Genomic DNA, 21091 nt, shown 5'->3' with positions numbered 1-21091 from the left:
ATCCGCTCTGCAAATATATATGCAAGTCGGGGGTATTTTTGTTCCCACCGAGCTGTGTTTCCCTAAGGCGGCGGTGACACTGGATGCAGAAAAGTGTTCGTACGAATTGTATGCAATAGTGAAGCTAAACAACCACATTGAGTTGTATTGGTGTGGTTACATTGCTTCCCCCTTGCTTCGTTCGTATTCGTCAGCTTCTATCGAACAAAATTGTTTGTTTGTATTCGTACAATCAAATTTTCGTGCGTACTCCTATCCAAAGAAACTTTAGCCTAACACGGACTTCTATTATCTACTACTTAAAATAAGATTTAAACGCAACTCAACTACTTTTCATTCTTTTCACCAAAAATAGAAAAAATGTCCACGTGGACAACAGGGGGAAATGTCAACGATTGTCCACAGAGGGGGAGGGGGTGTTTAAAATCGTGCTTTTTCTGTTCACGTGGTATTTGAACAGCCCTTAATATAATGATGATATTCATAACAACTTTGGGATTTTTTTAAGCAAATAAATTTGATCTGACAGATGCAGATTGTCATTGACAGGACCAAAATAACTTATTCTATAAGCAGGAATACAACTAAAACAACGTTATGAAGCTATTTTAACCATTCAAAATCGTAATTGAAACATGAAAATGAAGTGTAAAGTATTAAATTGTGAGCGAAGAACAAATACTCATTCTGAGTATAAATTTCATCGATTTCCTAAAGATAAAAGTATTCAGAAAGGATGGATTTGATTTTGCGTGAACAGTGAATTAGAAGTTTCATTCTTTGTCGTCAAATCTAGTACAAGAATATGTTTCGTAAGTCTTAAGAACTAATTTACATATCCTAATCCTAAAATGTATACAGGCTCATTTTGCTGATGGGAAATACGATGAATATGGAGTTCCGAAAATTCCGACCTTAGCTGCATCCGCGAATGAGGTATGGGAAGAAGTACAAGAAATTAAGAACAACGATGATTTGGCTGATGAAGTTGAAGCAGATAAACAACTACAGAAAGAAATATTTCGTTTAAAACATCAAAACATAAAACATCAGGTAGTATGTCAAAAATATGTTATTTTCAAATGTTATATATTGATGTAACCGTTATTAGAATTGTAAAACAATGGAAAAAGGCGGATATCTGACCTCGAGAATTGGTGAAGAACAACCCTTGAAGAAGCTATTCAGAGAAGACAAATTAAGTTATTAACAGGATAGGTTAAAAAAGTGAAGCGTTGGTCCAATGAAACGATAACGGAGAATTTGCAAATTCGTTTTGCATGGCACCGTTTCCGTTTCCATCCACGAGAACTCTACTACGTCAAATTGAAGGAGTTCGTTTCAATTCAGGTATGTTATTATCTCATCGCATGTTCATATATGAAATTATATTTTTTAAGTCTCAACAATGTCGGTTGATGAAAAGGACTGCGGATTGACTCTAGACGAAATAATCATAGACGAGGCAAAAGAATTTTGCCAATATACGAAGCAGTTTGTTGGAACAACAACGCTGTATCGACTGTAATTTCGAGAGCAGAAGAAATCAGCTTGTGTGTCTATTTCATAACAATTGATATAAATGATATAATTGATATAAATGTGGTATAAATGAAACACTAAATGCTGCGATACCTCATCCAAACGATTAAAACGGAATGCTAGAGATTAAAAATAATAGATTTCAAAATACGGTACATGACTGGTTGAACAATGTCTACCTCAAAGTTCCAGATTGGTATGTTCTTGAGAAAAAGCTGACATCCAATATTGTTCATCGAGACCATTTAACCACAATCGTAAACTCCGTAATAAACAACACGTTGCGGCTTTGTCACAGATTAACACCCTCGGATATATGCTTTGACAACAGGACATCTTTCATAGATAAAATTAAAGTATGCAATGCAACAAAATAATGTAACAAGACTGCAGCATTGAAATTTCAGGCGGAACCAGAGCTTCTTAGTAGCAAAAGTAGCAAAAGTGTTTAAATAATGCTCTGAGATATAACGAGGATATCGCTCATATACAGTATACAGCCGATACACAAGAACATTTTGTTGGATTGATAAACTTGCTATCAAAGCGGCAAGAAGAATGTTCACTCCAGAAATTGATAGACATTGAAGCAGAATCGACATCATATCTAGTTGCAGCCTCATCTAATTTTAGTGATAATGTGAATGACATGGATATTGAATTCGACGATGAGTACACTGTGGCAACACTGAAAAAATCGATTTTGTTTACAAACATTTATCGAACTCACAAAATGACAGATTAGTCCGTATCTGACAGGTATCTGGTCCGTAAATGACCCCTATTGTCTGATCTTATCTTAGATGAAAACCAATGAGATACATATAGAGGTGGAGCAGTAGGCGAAGTATATCTGTATTGGCAAGCAAAATATCGTGTCGTAATTATTTGCATTCAATATGGAATTTATATGGGAGAAACAAAACAATGTTGAAAGTACTCACGGTTGCATGATAATTTGAGCCAAAATTCACATGTAATCATTCAACTGTTTGTTTTTAACAGATGACAATTGTACCGTGGCTTATTTCGATTATTTATGTGGTAAGAAGGTCCAGAGGGCAGTCGTATTCTTAGTTCTCGAAAGCAGTAACATTTTCTGTGAAATTTTGATTAATTGGCGATTATTCTCTCACATCATACACACCGACACTGAGAACCTTCGAAACATCAACTTCATAACATTAAAATAAAGAAGCTTCGTTTGTTTGTATAAACGTGGGGGAGGGAAAATGGCACATGGAAATATCACTGTTATCCGTTTTTTTCGACGTAATTTCACAAATATTCACTGCACGCCATTACATTAGTCTTATATTCAGCGAGAACTCTAAAAAAATGTACGTTTTTAATTGATAAATTACATCCTGAAAATAGCACCTGGATGTGGTGGCCAATCAAAGATAAACACAGCGTCTGACGTCACTATTTGAGAAATAGTTATACGCATACTATGTCGATCGAAATTCTACCATCTTAATTACCTTTTTTCCAGTACATTGAGTGAAAACGGAATGATTTGTATGGAGAATAGTATATATTTCATTCAATTTTCAACGTAAAGTGACGTTCGTGATCCGTCCCAATAGCTGTCATAATTCACATGGTATTTTTCTCTAGTTCGTCACGTCAAACACAGACTGACTTTTGCGTGTGCAACGCGTCCCTGAGTTCAGCAGGGTCCACAAAACCACCTGTAAAGCACGTGTACTTTCATCGATTTCACCCCCAACACGTGCGTTTGTTTACATCCGACCGACCAATCAGAGCGTTTGTTTATGTTTTGAATGCCAGCTGATTTCGACAGTTGGCGCGGCTATGCCGTTATCGATTTTTCGAGTTTCGTCGAGTCGATCGATGAAACGGAAAAGTGGTGAAAATACTTGTGCGACTTCGCAACGGCTCGGAAGGTCGTCCGTTGAAAAACGTGCAAAACTCATTAAATTTGGCAAATTGACCCACGAATGATACGTTCAAGTGCTGCTCGCAATGGAACTGTTGGATTCTGGTAGATATAGTGAGGGATTTCATGAGATTTTCGTTCGAAATCTCGCAAACAGGTATAGAGCGATGGAAAATTTATTCCTGAAATTTTATTTCAAGTTTTCTGCATAAGATACTTTCTCTGTCATAAAATTTATTAAAAATGTATTTTAAATACACTACAGGAAAAGCAAGGATGATAAAATAAAGCGTAAGGAACGTAGTAATAAAGTTACACTGGTAAGGCGTGTTTGTGCAATTTTCACGAATGACATAAAAATGGCAGCCATTTTTAGTTTTTCAAATCCCACCCCTCATTTGATCCACCCCTTTTGAGCTGTCAAATGGGGTGGAATGAGGGTTGGCGAGTTCATTGAACTTTTGGTGCGATTGTTTTGTTTTGTTTTTTTTACGATGCTTCGAATGATTTTCAAGGTGAATTTTTGTTGTTGCACAACAGGATGGGGAATCATTATCGTGGATTGAGATTGCACCCAATGCATCTAAATTTGCTGTATATAATGCAATTCGGTCCATCGTATTGGAGGTGGAAACAAAAAATTCCAGAAATAATGGTTCAGGAGGGGCGACTGGTAAACTGGCTAAATCATTTTGCTACCACCAGAGCTCAGGAAATGATAACGAACAAAACTGTCTCTCGTGCAAGGAGAAATCAAAGGATCCAGGTTCTACGAAGGAAATCGATGTTTCGGACTTTGATTTCGAAGAAAATTTTGAAGTAGAAGAACCGCAGACATTCAACGTATCTAAGGTATGCATTTTACGGCTGTTGTTTGATTTGAAGTAAACACAAGATTGTCTTACAGATCGTTGGAGCTGGATTGGAAAGTCTATTCGAGATTATATCTGAAACCCGAAATGAGCATCCGAGGATATGCACGAAGGCGTTGAAATCTCTTTATGATATTATTCAGGGTGACATACAAACAGCTTAACGCATTGTTATTCGTAGTTCACAATTTTCTGCAATTGTAGGCCAAGACCCGGAGAGTTTCCGCAACGAGCCGGACAAATTGTTCAATTCGCTGTATGATATTCTGCTAGAACTAGCCACAATGCACAGCCAATCACCAGTTAATGTGAGCTTGCACCAAAAGGATACCAGCTGGTCCTCGATTAGCTGTTCCACTCTGTTGGCTCTGTGCACCGCAAAAGGAGACACTGGAAAGCTGCTGAAGGCGGTCACATCTATTTTGATGTCACCGAAGATTCTTTCGGGTCAGCTGATTCAGTTGCCGCAAAGTATCATCAAACTGCAACGTAGCGTGCAATCTGTCGCACTTGGTAAATGCAACATTCCAGATTACTACACATACGGGATCTCACAGAATAGTTTAATTGATTATGTAAGTTTCCGTTTTGATTTTTCATCGTAAGGATAATAATATTTTATCTCACACAGTTTACCATTAAGGATTACATGTTTGTAGAGAAGGTTTTTACCCCGAACTGTATAGCTTCTGACGGCAAATATCTCTACATCTTGATATCAAAGTCATTGATTAAAATAGGATCAGGTTTCAATGGAACCGTTCCCGGGTTCATTTATGGCATAGCGAAGGACTTCGGGAAGGACCGAAACGAATGGATTGGTTATTGCAATGTATGCTTGGGATCTATGATCGATGATAATGTTCCACTGACTCTCGTTTTTCATTTTTCAGAATAAACTATTCTATAAAAAGTTGTCGAAAAGAAATATGGACACTCTGTTGGTGGTAGACACAGAAACCCTGCAAATAACAGGCTCGATACAAACCCAGACAACCGTTTCGATGAAGGACGGAAATAATTGTTTACTTTTCACCGATGGTGAATCCATTTGTTGCATTTGTACTTCATCCGGGAGCGTAAGTAGAACATAAAAAAAACTATGGGTGGGTAACCGCAAATTTGACTTAGGACTACCGTTGGCTTAGCAATCATTTGTGTGTAGGGGAGAGGGAGGCAAGTTGGCGACGTTAAGCTTTGGCGAGCCTTGGAGCTTGGAATTTTTTGACTACGTCTTACATTAAGGGTGCCAAATCAGAAAACAGGTCACGTTTTTATAAAATAAAGTTAACGTTAATAACTATTTTTGCTGTGAACGGATTTTAACGATTTGCATACCAATCGAATCGGAAACTTTCTAAGATTTGTTTGATATACTATACATTACAATCCCATAGTCTGCATATGGTTTAATTTGATGAAAATTGGAAGCATTCCCATTTCCCCATACATTTGTTCTTTTCATTTGTGTGCTTTCCCGAACAAAGCTGTCAATAACGAGCAACTTATGAAGCAGCTAGAATAGAAACAGTCGGAGACGAATGAATTGTTGGGTTTAAAGTCTCCGTAAATAAATGAAAAGAAGAAGAAGAAGAATAGAAACAACGGAGGGGGATAGCGAAAAGAGAATATTTACCCTTGCATAGTAAGTAAGCTGTCGCTAGCGTATAAGTAGTGCATCTCCTCTGAGGAAAATTCTTAGAATCTTTCTGTGCCCGAAACAACAAAGGTCACTTATTCTGCTCGTTTTGTGTTTAAGTTTCCCCTCGAGTTGTGAACGCTAGCGAAAATTTTCACTTGAAGTTTATCGCTGCAACTGTGTGCATCAGTTAAACGCGTGTTTGAAGCTTGTTGAATGGCGATGCATGGAAGAGCCTCTCTCGTTAAATTCTCAGTGTAATGCGTGCCTTGATATGAAGAAACAAATTGCGACATATGACCAATTAATGTACTGTTCTCGCAAAGGCAAGAAAGAATCGTTGCTTCTCGAAATAATTCTACAAAACCACGAATGCCATTGAACCGTTTCAGGGTCCCCGAACTTTTTACTGAAGAATTATTTATGAAATTGCGACGTATTCGCAAATAATATCCGAAATGATGAACCAACAAATTCCAAAAGAAAAGAGTGTGTAGTCCTACGTCCTAAGCGGTCGTGTCTCAGATAGAACCCCTCGTTTTTTTCTTTTTTTAATGTTGATTCTGATTCTTATAGTCTGAAGTGTTTTTCATCATATTATCTATTGGATAAAAAACTTGTCCACCAAAAAATTTTGCGCAAAAATGTGGAATTCGCCATCATGCCTCCACGTGGCAAGTTGGCGAATATGGTTTGGTCACCTAAGAATCAACAAAATGTAACAACAATTATTTATTTATAAGACAGAAGGACATAAGAAGTACAAATAAGTTCAATGTACACATAAATCACACACATATGGTTTGTCAGAATACATCCAATAACTGCATTCAGAATGTGCTGAATTGAAAATCTAACCCCCATGTCTGGATATTTTCGTCGATAGCGTCTCAAAGTTGATTCTGGCACACCGAACTGTTTTGAAGCACCCAGAACAGACGAACCTTCTTCTATAGCCTTCATAGCATTCTCCAAACTGGTGTCCGACCAACATTGGTCTTTTTTTCGCTTATAAGTTCTAACCATCTGCAATAAAAAACTAAAAATCAACATAATGTTGCAGTTCGCCAACTTGCCCCCAAGCGACTTTTTCAATAAAAAAAATTAGCTGACAAAAAATCATGATTGAAACTCGCCGGAAACAAACAGATTATGTACAATAGAGTACCTTCATCATGTATAAAATTATTTTGAAATTTTAACTTTCCTCATAAAGTGGATAATGAAATTTGAAAAAACGGAAAAAAAACAAAATCACGATTTTTCACTTTTTTTGTGATAACGTTTTCGGCAGAGTTACCGAATACAAAGTTTGGCCTTGTTATGATGCATCTTCAGTAAAAAGTAGGTGGCGCTACCTTCATTACAACGAGTCAAATTACCGATTCGTCATCTTGCCTCCCTCGCCAACTTGCCTCCCTCTCCCCTACTGATTAAATTATTGATTAAACTAGTGATTGAATGAAACAAATTCCGAATTCTATTGGATTCAACATATTTACTTTCAATTCGTGACATGTATGACATGATGCACTGATCATTTCATTCTTTTATCGTGAAATATGTGAACGGAAGAATGGTCAAACGATCATTATATTTAATAATTCCCTCTTACGTTATTGTATCTCCCAAGTGTATGTACTTCTCGAATCGCAAATTTGCTTGATTTGATGAAGTTCGGGCACTCAGTTTTGATTTTGACGTGAACTTGTTGTTGTCAATATTTTGTCCATTTTTCTACTACGCTTCAAGCTTATCTACTGCTTATTGTTGAGGGAGTATACAGAAAGCTAGAGCGAGATAGGTGCCAATCAGGAATCAGGTGTGATCCTGATCAGCGACACAAACCAAACTTGAAATCTTTATTACTGAAGTCTTCATTATAAAGACTCAGCCATTGTTGAGTAATTTTAATACTCGGCGTGATAACTTTTTTTCGACTGGTTAGTTGTACAGCCATCTAGTTGGGCATCCCTTCTCGGTCTTCCTGTTTCTTCAGCTCACACTTCAACACACAGTCCGAAATTCCACGGAATGATTCTGGACCAGTGAAGGGTGTGCTTGAGCCGCATTTTGCGAGTTCATCTGCTTGTTCATTTCCCGCAATGGCCGGGATTCCAGTACAGTTAAACCGAACTTTTCTGACTTAGTTGCCGTAAAAGAGAAAAATGATTTCCAGACATTTTTTGAAGAGCACTTGAAAGCATTAAGAGGTTTCAGTGCCGGTAGACTATCTGAGAATGTAGAAGATGCGGCGAAACGGAACATCTAGCTAAAGACTGTAGCAGCCCACCGAAATGTCTGCTCTGCAAAGCTGAGACAGGAATGACCACATTACAGGAGGCCCAAGATATCTTCAAAGAGGCATTGGTTGCCAAAAAGAAATGGAAATAATCCAAATCAACCTTAACCACTGTGACACGGCACTACATTTGCTCTGACAAGCCATAGTGGAGAGGAAGTGCGACCTAGCAATCATAGCCAAACCGTACAGGGTGCCCCTGATAACATAAACTGTTTGGCCGAGAAGGTGGGAATGTCAATTATAATGACTACGGGAAAATATCCCATTCAGGAAACGATATCAAGGGCATATGAAAGGTTCGTGATTGCTAAAATCAACGGAGTCTTTATGTGCAGCTGCTACGCAGCTCCGAGGTGGACGAAAGAACAATTTGACCTGGTGCTCCACAAGTTAACCGAAGAGCTCATTTGTCGGAAGCCCCACGGTGGAGAGGCGCCTGGGCAGTGGGGGAGTAGGCTCACCATTACGAGAAGGTTTGATCTAATGGAAGCTCTTGCGAAACTATAAGTGCAACTAACCGATGAAGGGACAACCAGCACTTTCCGCACGAATGGTCGTAAATCTATCAGCGACGTCACTTTTTGTAGTCCGATGCTAGCGGTGAATATGGATTGGAAAATGTGCGACGACTACACCCACAGCGATCATCAAGCCATTCGATATAATCTTGACAGTCGAAAGCCATCATCAACTGGAGGGCCAGGGCCTAGAGAACGAAGGTGGAAAATTAAGAATTTTGACAAAGATCTCTTCAGTTGTCAACCAAAGAAAACTACTGAGAAAATTAATTATTCCCGTCCAGCATACAATGTGTTGTGCTTAGAAACCACTTTCAATTCAGAAATCATACACAGGTTCGTAAAAAAATGAATGATCGATCTGAAACTCCTAAATTAACACAAGCTCTCCCCACGCAAACAAAAATCGGTATTACAAATTACGTATTTCATTATTTCGGATATCACTTTACTATGCATCGTATTGTAATAACTCGTAATAACTTGAAGTAACTCTTTTGTGAAGGTTTGGTGGCCCTAAAAAACACCAATGGATTCATTCTTGTTCTCACAATGTCGAAATTTGTGTCCACGTTTTTCTAATGCACTTTTCTAGACAAACTGTATGCCGCCACAGGCAATTTTGCCTCGGTATCATCACTGAGTGCTGGATCGATTGCATGAAAGTGATGGATGGCGGTTCTCCGTTGAATGACAACAAAATTAAAACTAGTTGACCGCTGCTGCTGCTACCGCTACCGCTAATGATATTTGTGGTTATATACTCTGCTTTGCGGTTAGACAATGAATGATGTTTTCGGAAAGCAACTGCTTAAATTATTTGATTTGACTGGCGGTAGAATTGCAAGGGGAGTGTCTTACGATTCAATGTTTTGCTTGTATTTGAATTATATTACGCTGTTTCTCTGGTTGCACCTTTCGGTGGGAACCATTTGAGTAGCACAAATTGGACCAATCAAAATGTGGCACATAGCGTCTTTGGATATTGCTTGACATTTCAGAATTATTCAATAGTTTATCTGGAGAAAATTATTTGTTGTGATAGAAATATTTCCTATCAATTGATGCAAACATCTTTGCGATTTATGAGGATTTATTCCATAATATGATTTTTATTCACTAGGACAATTTGTTGGTGAAACAACTGTATTCGAGGAACTCTTTCGCATTTGATCTCAATCTAAAGCTAGCGAAGGATGGATTCTATACCCTGGGGTATTCCACATTCGAGGAGGAGATACTGAGTGAAAATCAGTTGAAGAAAATTCAGACTACCAACAACAGCTTCAATCCCATGCTTCCGAATGAAATCAATCTGAGTGGTATATCGTGTGGAAAAGAGTTCGGTCTCGTGCTGGGTAGCAACGGAAAAGTGTTCTACTATGGCAAGGGAAATAGTCTGGGACTAAAGGCGGGTGGAAAAAATCCCAACTTGAAGCTCAATGAAATAGTGATATCGAAGGCAAGCAACTTTGTTCAGGTTGCTGTTGGACACGACGGTATACATGCGCTTCTGTTAAACGAGGATGGAACCGTTTTCTTTGCCGGTAAGATATTCGCAAAAGTGTAGCGACCGACAATGATCTTATTTATTTGCTACGACATAGGGACAACTCGACGAGGAGAAGATGGAGAACAATCTAAAAATCGACGACAGCTGAAAGCTGTGAAGCCGAAAAAAGTTAGCAAAATGGATGGATATTTTGTTACAAATATATCGTGCAATAATGGTAATCTAAACAGAAATGAATTGATTACTCTAGCGCTAACACATTCTGAACCTTCAACAGGTACATCGGCATTCGTCACCAAGGACGGCAAGTTGATAATGTTTGGAAAGGACACAAACTATTGCGATTCGGCTGGAATTGTTACCGGATTGAATGATGTTCAGATTGTAAAGGTAGCACTGGGCAAAGCACATTGTGTGGCACTAGACAGTAAAGGTCAACTTTATACCTTCGGACTGAACAACAAAGGACAATGCGGGAGGAAATTTATAAAGGATCGCAATGGTAAACTAAGCAAATTTCATAACGACCCCGTCTAAGATCAACTTACTTTTTTCGTGTAGATGATACATTTGATCCGAAACCTAAACAACCGACGTTCAAGCCCATGTGTCCCATCGATGAACACAACATTGTAGATGGGAAATGCAGGGTGAGTTATTCGAGATTAATTATCGCAAACATAAATAATGGTTTTTTTTCAGATTTGCAACGTTTGTCGCGAATGTACAGGGTACAATACAGCATGTGTTTCGACCAAGAAGACGTTTGTTAACGAACGGATCCCCGGAACGTAAGTTTAATTTGTTGATTTACTTTTGTTCGAGTTCAGCTTAGCTCCGGAAAATTTTTAAATACAAGTTTAGTGTTACACTACTGTATGCGTGATAATGTTTGCACCTTCGTACAAATAAGGTTTCCGTTTCACCTGTGCATACAATGCTTTGGTTTTCTTTGCATGCACGTGAGCTATAATTCATATCATAATAGACTGCGAATAAAAGAAGCCGATTTACTTAGTTTGACAATCGCCGTGGGAGGTGGACCGTAAAAAGGGTCTTAGGCCGAGAAAAGAAAAGACTAACTATCTGCGGAGGTGACCACAAGTCGTAGAAGGTCAGTGTTCGTATTCCGAGCGTTATCGCTGCCATCAAAAGGAACATTCGGGCGAATCCAGTGCGTCCAATTAGGGGAATAGTGAAGGAACACGGGATCAGCGACTTTCTGACACTGAAGATCATAAAGGAAGATTTCGGGACGAAGTCGAAGACACAGGAAAAAAAAATTCACATGGTTACCAACCGCATCTGGGAGATAAAAGTCGAACCATGTGAGGAAATCTTGAACTTCGTCAGGCGGTGATCCTGTTCACCGTCGAGAGAACATTTACCGTTGTTCCCGAATGAAATTTCAGAACCGATCGCTATATTAGTTTTCTCCCGGTAAAAGACGTGGCCGACGAGCATAAATACGTGTACCTGACCAAGCATCCTGCTAACGTTATGGTATTGGGATTGGTGGCTGCCGATGGCAAAAAATGAACCCGGTGTTGATTCCAGAAGGTGAAAAAGTAAACACGGAGATCTAATATAAATATTACGTAATACTTTGTCCGAGAAGTGAAGAAGATAGTTGGATTAAGAAGTTCCAAATTGTACCAAATTGTGCCGGATAGGAATGCAAAGCAGAATTTAGAAGCAAAGAAACGCTCGAGGAAACTGCAAAAATTTGCTAAAAAATACCATAAGTCATAATGGACGACAAGTCGTACTACCTGTGTCGATGATAAATACAAATCTCACGTTCACATCTAACTTATTCCCCCCGAAATGCGCAGTCTACCATTTTATGCATACCGCACCTATGCGGCGCAGCCCTGTCACTCATATTTCGCCCGCTTTGAGGTTTGCCCCATCCCTGTATCATCCAACCCAATCACACAGCACAATTTCTCGATCTGTTTCGTATTCGGACTGCGGACAAGATAAAACCATGAACATGGACCATGAACTAAAAAATAAACCAGGAGGAGTGCCTCTGTAAAAGATTATTGCCCTTTCTGGAATAGCATTAGGTGGTTTTCATACTTCGGCCGGATTTGGCATGCTAATACTACTCACATACACATACTACTCACATCGTTACTGTGATTCTCAAAGAAATTATTCCGACAACTACTCCGAAACTAAGGCCAATTGAAGAATACTGATCAATCGTGGAGCACATACATACTGGTTATTCTAATTGGCGTGACTAATAAATGCCTTTTCACTCAACCTGATTTCTATCCACACTGTTACTGCCCCTGACACGAATCGCGTTACCCGCGTACACAATTTTCTCCTGACCAATCCTATCCAATCTTAGTCTGCTGACTATCCTCAGTTGAATATGACTTTGTCGAGCTCTACTCGTTACTGCGGCGAAAAGCCTGAAAACAGTATCCCGGGTATGTTTAGAGTGGTGCTGTCGAAATGTTTGAATGAAGATTACTTCATAAGAAAAAAAAATTAGTGGGTTATATCTATGATATAACCGCAAGGTTCACGTGGAACTACCTTAGCTTAGCAATCATTCGTTTGTATTGATTAAATTCTTGATTGAATGAAACAGTTTCCAAAATCAATTGAGTTCAATATATTTGCTCTGTGAGTGAAAAAAATGAACAAATGCCGTGTAAAGTCAATTCATTTATTGTGATTGATTGTTCTTCGTTACAAGTAAATTTAATGACGGACCTTTTACGTTTGGTATGATGACTAGAACAAAATATATGTACGGAAGAATTATCAAACGTTTGATGAACCAGCCTAAGGCTGAAAATCTTTCCAATAAAGACAAAAAAAATTATCAAACGATTATTTTATTTTACATTTCCCTCTGAAGTTTACATCCCAAAAGTGTACATACTTCTCGAATCTCGAATTTGCTTGAAACTGGGAAGTTCATTCGCTTCTAGTGGCTGCACGATTTTCCCAGGTTCCTAAGTTTAGAAGATCATGTTAGGACAGACATATTCCACTCTGCACAAAGGCAAGCGAGGACAAAAGTACTCGCAGTTTGCATTTATTTGCAGAGCCGATTTCCCCAGAAACCTCGGTTTTGAAGTCTGTGTTAGGGAAACACATTTCAATCGGAACAAAAATACTCCCGATTTGTATGAATTCGCATTGCCGATTTCCCCACGCTTCATGGATTTGAAGTCTGTGATAGGGAAACACATTCCAGTCGGAACAAAAATACCCCCGACTTGCATGAATTTGAAATACCGATTTCTCCAGGCACCTTGGTTTAGAAATCTCTATTAGGGAACACATTTCGGTGGGAACAAAAGCTCCCCCTACTTTCGTGTGTTCTTTTTCTTCTTTTTGGCTTTAAGAGGGTTTAAACTTTTCAGTTCACTCGCCTCTAGGCTCTTTCGTGTGTTTGCAATGCCGATTTCGCTGCTTGGTTTTAAAGTCTGTGTTAGGGAACATTTTTCGATGAGAACAAAAGTCCCCCTACTTTCATGTATTTGCAATGCCGATTTCCCCAAGGCTGCTTGGTTTTGATGGCTGTGTTAGGGAAACCGTAAATCGGGCCAATCAAAACGATGTAGTTAGGGCGTTTAGATAACGCCTAATATTTTACAGTTATTCAATTGTGTATCTAATGAAAAACAACATTTTGTTAGTTGCGATAGATGCGTAGAAATATTCCCTATCAAGTGATGCAAACATCTCTCCTATCCAGTACGAAATGTTCGAGCTATAAGCATTCGAAATCTTTCATTTTTTCCTGCATGTTCTGTGTTTAGGTTTTCATTTTACCCTCCATATATTCCGGTTAGACGTAGTCCCACGTCAAAATTGTCAACGCAAATAGTGCCGTCGACAAACTGTTGGAACTAAGCATAACATTCAATTTGTTAGCAATGAGCAATGCATACCCTGCGGTTAACGCTATTTTTCATAATGCAGATGTGTTTCGTATCCAGACAAACTTGCGTAGGAATCCATGAACTTCATGATGTTTTGTCAATTCCAAGCGTCAAACTATAGACATTTCATCTAAGGTGTACTTGGGGGATTGGGAGTAGCCCTCTGTTCCTGAAACGTCTACCGAATCTACACAGCTTCGCTGGTTCAATTAATCTTTTCAGATGATTGGAAGTGTTTCCTTTGTGTTTCCCGTTTTCAAAAAATAAGATAAGTGTTACGTGACTAACTATCGTGGGACGACCAGCTTATCTGCCGCATCTAAGCTATGCGAGAGAATGTTGTGTTCTTCGAAGTTTAGAGTTATATCTCACCAGTACAACATGGACCAGGACGCTCGGTTAGCATCAATCTTCTGGATTTCTCATCTTATTATGACAACTGCCTATATAAACGTGCTGCACACTTTATCTCCGTTTGTTGTTGGCTTTTATCGAAAAAAAAACAGTTATGTTCAACTACACGACCGACGATTTGATCTTAGAGAGAGTCTGTCAGGTTATTGACTTGAAGATGACAAATAAATATCGACTATTCTCTCAGTCGTTTCGTTTCGACTAGCACTACTTCGCCGTCAACATAATTTGCATTGACTAGAAAATTAATTGACCAGCTTTGGGAGTGAGGATGACTGGTGAACTAGTCCAGTCTATGGTTATTCTAACTGACGGGACTAATGAATACAAATCTGCCTATTCATTCAACTGACTTCAATCCACATTTCTACCCCCCTAGGAACGAAATTGTTACCCGCTTAGGAAATCTTATTTTTACGTCCCTATAAAGAGAAACGAAAACTTGATTTTTAATGCGAAATAGTAGTTACTCCATTAATGGACGGTTTATTGTCTACCCATCGTGAACTCAGACAGTTATCAGGTATGCTTAAAAGGTCATCGCGTTAGTATTAGTAAATAGCGTGCAAAATAGCGCACACATACTGCACGTTATTTTATACGTGTGAGTAATTTTCGTGTACGATACAAAAAAATCTTGCTCACCTGTAACGTATGTCAAACCACGTTGAACTCAAACATCGATGCATGTATACGTGGTACATGAGAAAGAGGAACGAATTTGTTTCGGGGGAAGTCACTTCAAATTGCAATGAAGACAATTTGACGGGGAAGAATTAAATGAGATAGTCGAGTCATAGAGGGGGAAAGCCACTAAATACCCAACTGACTGTTTAGTCGTTTTGGCGGAGAAGAAACGTGATGAAGCCAAAATTCATTTCCAACTGAATGTGGAGGGGAATTTCACCATAGTCAGCAGACTATCCTCAGTTGACTATTACTATGCCGAGCCCTGGTAGTGATAACATCCGTACCTCTCACGATAAAGATCACGAGTTCAATTCTCTCTTCTGACATTCTTCCAAAAATGGAAGTAAAGTGACGAACCAGCCAAAAGTGTTGAAAGTCACATAATACAGATAAAAAAGGATTGAGCGGATTTTTAAATTTTTGATTCGTAAAGCGCTCAGTCTGCCTAAGCGTGATCCTGCGAAACCTGCCGCCATATGCAGCCAAATGTTGTATGCTGAATCTGAATACACGTGAGGGACGAAGGCGTATTAGCTGTGTCAGTAGAGCTGTTTTTTTTATTTTGGAAAACCTTCATTACGCTTCAGGAACAGAATCGGGAACTCCTATGTGCTTAAAGTTGTGTGTTTAATGTTTTCATGTTTTATTTATATGTTTAGTTCGATAACTTCTTAGCATATGGTTTTATTTCCAGAAGAGCGGACCATATGCAAACGCTTCTCCGCCCGGTTGATTGAATGATGATTTCCTAGGGTAAATTGAAGACTCTTTTGCGGCGGGAAGTGTATGAGCCTTGTCTACATACAATCAGTTGTTTAATGACCTCTGGTGTCCAGGCGCGGTTGTAGGTTTATAACAAGTCAAGGCACGTATACAGGTCCATGAACATGGTATCTTGTGAAACCTCACCAAGGTTAACGAAATAGTAGCTGTATCATAATCCGGGCGGAAAACAAGTTGTCGGCGGCCGAGAAGATTCAGCATTCGCTCCAATATTTTACTAGCGTAACAATACTCAATTTCTCCCATTTTCTAAAATAATACTTAAAATTATACATGACATTTTTATAGATGCAAGCTGGCATGTATTTTCATGATTTATATATTCTCTGATTTACAGTCCCTGCTCTTGTGGTCATGGAAGCGCGGGTTGTTCTAAATGTGGCAGCTGTAGTGTCTGTGTTGCCTCACAGGAAAGTGGAACTCCACCGTTTGGTAAGCGGTTATCGCTATTCTACCTATTTGCTCCCAATAGTAAACAAATCATTCACAGAAAACAATACCGATACGCAATCAGTAGCGGAAAAGGCAAAGGATGCAATCAATCGTAAATACGACAGTCTCAGACTTGGCGAAGAGGGCAGTCAATTTTCGGACACAGACACACCCCGGATTGTCCCAGTTGCTCCGCAACGTGTTGAGTTACCCACGAAGAGCCCAATCGTTCAGATTAGCTGTGGACTCCATCACACAGTCGTGCTCACGTTGGCAGGTGAAGTTTTTACCTTCGGTAGTAACCAATACGGTCAACTAGGATCAGGTGATCTTCAACCCATTTCTGGTGCTCATTTGGTGAAAATACCGTACATGGTTAGCCAGGTGGCAGCTGGAAGCAATCATACAGTAATTTTGACCACAAAAGGCATTGTGTATTCTTTTGGGAACTTCCAAAAAGGACAGCTGGGTAGACTGCCGGGAGAAACCAACTTAACAACAGGGTCGGATTCATATGGAAATTCGTCTGGTAATCTATCCACACGGTTCGACCAATCCAGCGATAAAATGAGTGTCAATGATATTCTTTTGCAACGACAAAAATTCCTATGGAATTGTTCACCAGGAGCTGTTAAGTAAGTTAGAAGAACCACAGAAACAAACTGTATTCATCATAATTTTGTTTTTTAGTGGAATAGGTCCATCCACGGGTAAGAAAGCATCATGGATCGGTGCAAGCGGTGATCAGACTTTTATCAAGATAGATGAATCATTGGTAAACGCATCAATGCTTTCGAAATTTAGTGTTGTGGCAGATAAGAATACCATACTGTTAATACCTAACAACCAATATCCACTGAATTGTATCGCTATAAACCGACGCAATGGGAACTGCAAAGCTCACAATAGAAATCAGTTTGACTTCAAAACGTTAATGGAGAAAATGGACGAAAAAGAATACCTCAATTGTAGAAAACGTGTCAGACCGGTGCAGCCACAACCACATCCGCATCACAGCGCCGAAGGAATCCTAGAGAACCAAGAGAATCATTTTCTTTCGGATTTAGATCTTTGTTACGATTCGAAGTACGCTATAGACGTCAGCGGTAGACAGACTCACGTTAGCTTCGCTTTTGCAATGGACCCTTGTTTCAACGTGTTGTGGGGATTTGATAGCGTTTCGAAAAGTATGATGTTCTTCAACGTTATTGCTTCCGGTATCTCACCAAACTCAGAGGTAAGAGTCGTGGAAATCGAACAGTCGTCAACCCAACTGTGTTTATTTGTAACCATTTTCAGCATGCTAAAGATTTAGTTGCAATTCTAACGCCGGAGATTGCGCTTCCATCCCAAGCAGACGCCGAAGTTACGCGTTATCAAGCGTCTCTTAACATTCTGGCATCGCTAGATATTCTAACCACTAATCAAAGATATCTGTGAGTTCTAATTGAACTATTTTAAGCATGATGTTCATAAAAATATTTGTTTGTAGTAAAAAGTGCTTCTTGCCGTCGGACGCTGGACACAAGATGAACATTGATGGAAAAGACAACTGCGAGTATAATACGGTTTGCCGATTCGACAGCTTCGGTGGCGGCTGGGGATACTCGAGCTACAGTGTTGAAGCCATTCGTTTCATGTGTGACACAGATGTCATTGTTGGTATGTATCATTCGCATTGAATTAAACCTACGTCACATTACACTGTCTGAACACGAGAAGGAAAGAGAGCTAGAAAATATATTCATCAGTGGACTGAATGGGTATCAAACACATCTATTTCGGAAATAAAGTGCCTTCTGGAAGAGAAAGAGTGTGAGGAGTTAGAGATGGAATTATTGTTCTCGAAAATCGCGGAAGCTCTTCAAGATACTAAGCGCTTCGCACAAAGACATTGTGTCGCGGGCCGAAATGTGTAGGAACAGGGAAGAAGGCATCTTGACGAACGCAAGATGATCAAAAGGTGAAAGCAGCACTACGATGAACATCTGAATACTACATCGGTACAGTGAATAACCACAATATACCACCTCCATAGGTGGGTGAAGTCAAAGAGTCATGAATCAGTTAAAGAACCACAAAGCCATTAGTAAGGATGGCACTTCAATAAAGCTCTTCAAGGGGGATCCAGCGAAAACTATACAGTGTATGCAGCGGTTGATAGCCTGAATCTGGGACATGGAACAGCTACCGTAAGAGTGGCAATATGGAGTAATCTGTCCCATATATAAAAAAAGTTAACAAGCTGGGTTGTGCGAACTAGTGTGCAATCACGATCCTGAATGGTGCCTACAAAACTCTGTCTCAGATCCTTTTTCGTCGTCCATCACCAATTGTAAGTCGATTTGTGGGAAATATGGGACAACTATGGGAAATCAAGGATGAACACAGTTTTCCTCGAAAGCTGACTGATTCAGGCAACGATGAACGGTGTGTTGCAGTGTGTGGATCTCAGGCGATCTATCGGAATAATTTGAGACTCACAGGGGACTTCACTGCTCTGGATGATGATATGCAGAAAACGGGCTTCAACTTGCGGGGCACAATTTTTAACAAGTCTAGTCAGTTAAATTGCTTCGTCGATAATCTGGACATAACCGAAAGAACACCTACGACGGTAGTGGACTTGTATACCCGACTGAAACACACGAAGCATGATTGGCTGATTGCTGATTGGACTTGGGATTAATGCGTCTAAGACAAAATACATGCTAGTAGGAGGGGCTGATAGTAAAAAATCTTTCTTAGTTGCTATGTTGGGATCGACGGCGACGAGCTCGAGGTGGACGAAGAATTTTCCCACCTTGGTTTGTTGGTAACAAACGACAATTCGAAGACGCATAGTCAACGGGAGTCGTGCCTACTATGGGCTCCGCAAATCCTTGAGGTGCAACAAACTCCGACCCCGTACGATGTTCAAATCCATGATTCGACCGGTTGTTCTCTTTGAGCACAAAGCATGGACGATGCTCGAAGAGAACTCACAATCACTTGATGTTTTCGAACGCCGAGTGCTCAGAACAATATATGACGGCCAAACTGAAGGGTGTCATCAATTTGGATTATCTCGAAGGTTCGGGGGACGTGCAAGACGTGCTGAATGTTCCAGATCTGGCAGCGAATTTGTTGTCAGTTAGTAAAATCAGTAGGCTTCACGGTGTTGTTCACGGCGGACGATTGTAAGGTGCATACCGAAGACGGAGAAGTGTTAGCGTCCGGCACAGCTAAAAGTCTGATCGACTGATCGACTTAATCAATGAAACACAGCACAGAAAATTTGGGCACTTGAATGTAGAGAGCTTAAAACGGTTGCAGAACATGGCCAATGGTTTCTCCATCAAGAATATGGAAACGCTGGATTGTGTCTCGTGCGTGCAAGGTAAGCATGCTCCTGATGTATTCCCTGGTAGTGATTCGGAAGCCAAGGAGCGTTTGGAGTTAGTTCATACAGATTTTTGTGGAACATTTGGAGTCATTAGTCATTAGGACGAAGCCAATATTTTGCAACATTCATCGATGATGTTACACGGAAGGTTTTCATATATCCTGGAATCAAAGGATCAGGCGTTGGAGGCGTACGAAGAATTGAAAGCAATGGCAGTAAGGCAATCTGTGTGCAAGTTGAAGATATTGCGCAGCGACAATGGTCGGAAATATGTGAGCAGACGATTCAAGGCATGTCTGAAGCGAAATGGAATACGGCATAAAAAGTCCTGTCCATGCACGCCAACGCAGAATGGTATAGCCGAGGACAGGATATACCGATTGAAAAGCAGCTTGAATTGCGACACAATGGTCGGGAGCGCTAGTGAGCATGCAAATATAAATATTATAATACGTATAGCGCGCATGCTGATCAAAATGTTTTCCTACAGTCGACCACAAACAGTACAAGATTTACTGCGGCTCCGGATGCCAGACAGTTTAGCGATCCAACCTCGTAGACGTAGTAGATCAGATCGCGAGCTTTGGATGGCAGCTATGCGAGGATTTATCAGAAGGTGGAAAACAATGAAAAATAAATGGGTCTTCAAGACGAAACGAGGACCTGACGGGAAGATTGAGCGATACAAGACCCGCTTAGTCATCAAGGGGTATTCACAGCGTCCGGGCATTGACTGCGACGAAGTTTATTCATATTTGATCCGTTATTCGACGATAAGATTCCTGATGGCGTTGGCGACGAAATTTGATCTGGAGGTGAACCAAAGGGATGCGGCCACAGCTTTTCTGCAGGGGAAGCTGAACAACGAAGTAAACCATATGCAACAGTCAGAAGGATTTATGAAGGACAGGATGACGGTGTTTCGACTTCAGAAGGCGCTGTACGATTTGAAGCAGTCCAACCGTGTTTGGAATCAACAGTTGGATGAGGCGATACGTGAATTAGCACTTGAACAATCGAAAGTGGATCCCTGCCTGTATTACAAAATTGATGAAGGCAGAAGGATGTTCGTCACTATCTATGTGGATGACTTTCTGATCTTCATAAACAACGCAAAGCTGAAGAAGCGATTGAAGTAGTTCCTATGTATCCGATTTCAGATGAAGGATCTGGGTGAA

At 40.0% G+C, this 21091-nt stretch overlaps 1 protein-coding gene across 5 annotated transcripts in view; it reads left to right on the top strand.

Annotated features, from left to right (window-relative positions):
- Positions 1 to 3411: 3411 nt before the first annotated feature.
- The window catches only part of LOC129763460 (E3 ubiquitin-protein ligase highwire), a 154310-nt gene continuing 136630 nt past the window's right edge, over positions 3412 to 21091 (top strand). For 4 of the 5 annotated variants that reach the window (XM_055762539.1, XM_055762538.1, XM_055762536.1 and 1 more), the window contains exons 1-17: positions 3412 to 3602; positions 3711 to 3765; positions 3986 to 4297; positions 4353 to 4461; positions 4522 to 4892; positions 4949 to 5149; positions 5211 to 5396; positions 9903 to 10326; positions 10387 to 10509; positions 10570 to 10794; positions 10854 to 10942; positions 10995 to 11083; positions 16434 to 16528; positions 16587 to 17163; positions 17219 to 17765; positions 17828 to 17964; positions 18021 to 18190. In XM_055762539.1, the coding sequence (XP_055618514.1) occupies positions 3532 to 3602; positions 3711 to 3765; positions 3986 to 4297; positions 4353 to 4461; positions 4522 to 4892; positions 4949 to 5149; positions 5211 to 5396; positions 9903 to 10326; positions 10387 to 10509; positions 10570 to 10794; positions 10854 to 10942; positions 10995 to 11083; positions 16434 to 16528; positions 16587 to 17163; positions 17219 to 17765; positions 17828 to 17964; positions 18021 to 18190 (3781 nt within the window). In that variant the 5' untranslated portion in view covers positions 3412 to 3531. The remainder of the gene's footprint in view (positions 3603 to 3710; positions 3766 to 3985; positions 4298 to 4352; positions 4462 to 4521; positions 4893 to 4948; positions 5150 to 5210; positions 5397 to 9902; positions 10327 to 10386; positions 10510 to 10569; positions 10795 to 10853; positions 10943 to 10994; positions 11084 to 16433; positions 16529 to 16586; positions 17164 to 17218; positions 17766 to 17827; positions 17965 to 18020; positions 18191 to 21091) is intronic. The other variant, XM_055762537.1, reaches the window with a different exon arrangement.

This window comes from Toxorhynchites rutilus, chromosome 1, assembly GCF_029784135.1.
Source record: "Toxorhynchites rutilus septentrionalis strain SRP chromosome 1, ASM2978413v1, whole genome shotgun sequence".
In the NCBI taxonomy this organism is placed as follows: Eukaryota; Metazoa; Arthropoda; class Insecta; order Diptera; family Culicidae; genus Toxorhynchites; species Toxorhynchites rutilus.
The sequence above is the reverse complement of the archived record's forward strand: the minus strand, read 5'-3'. Positions and strand labels throughout refer to the sequence as shown.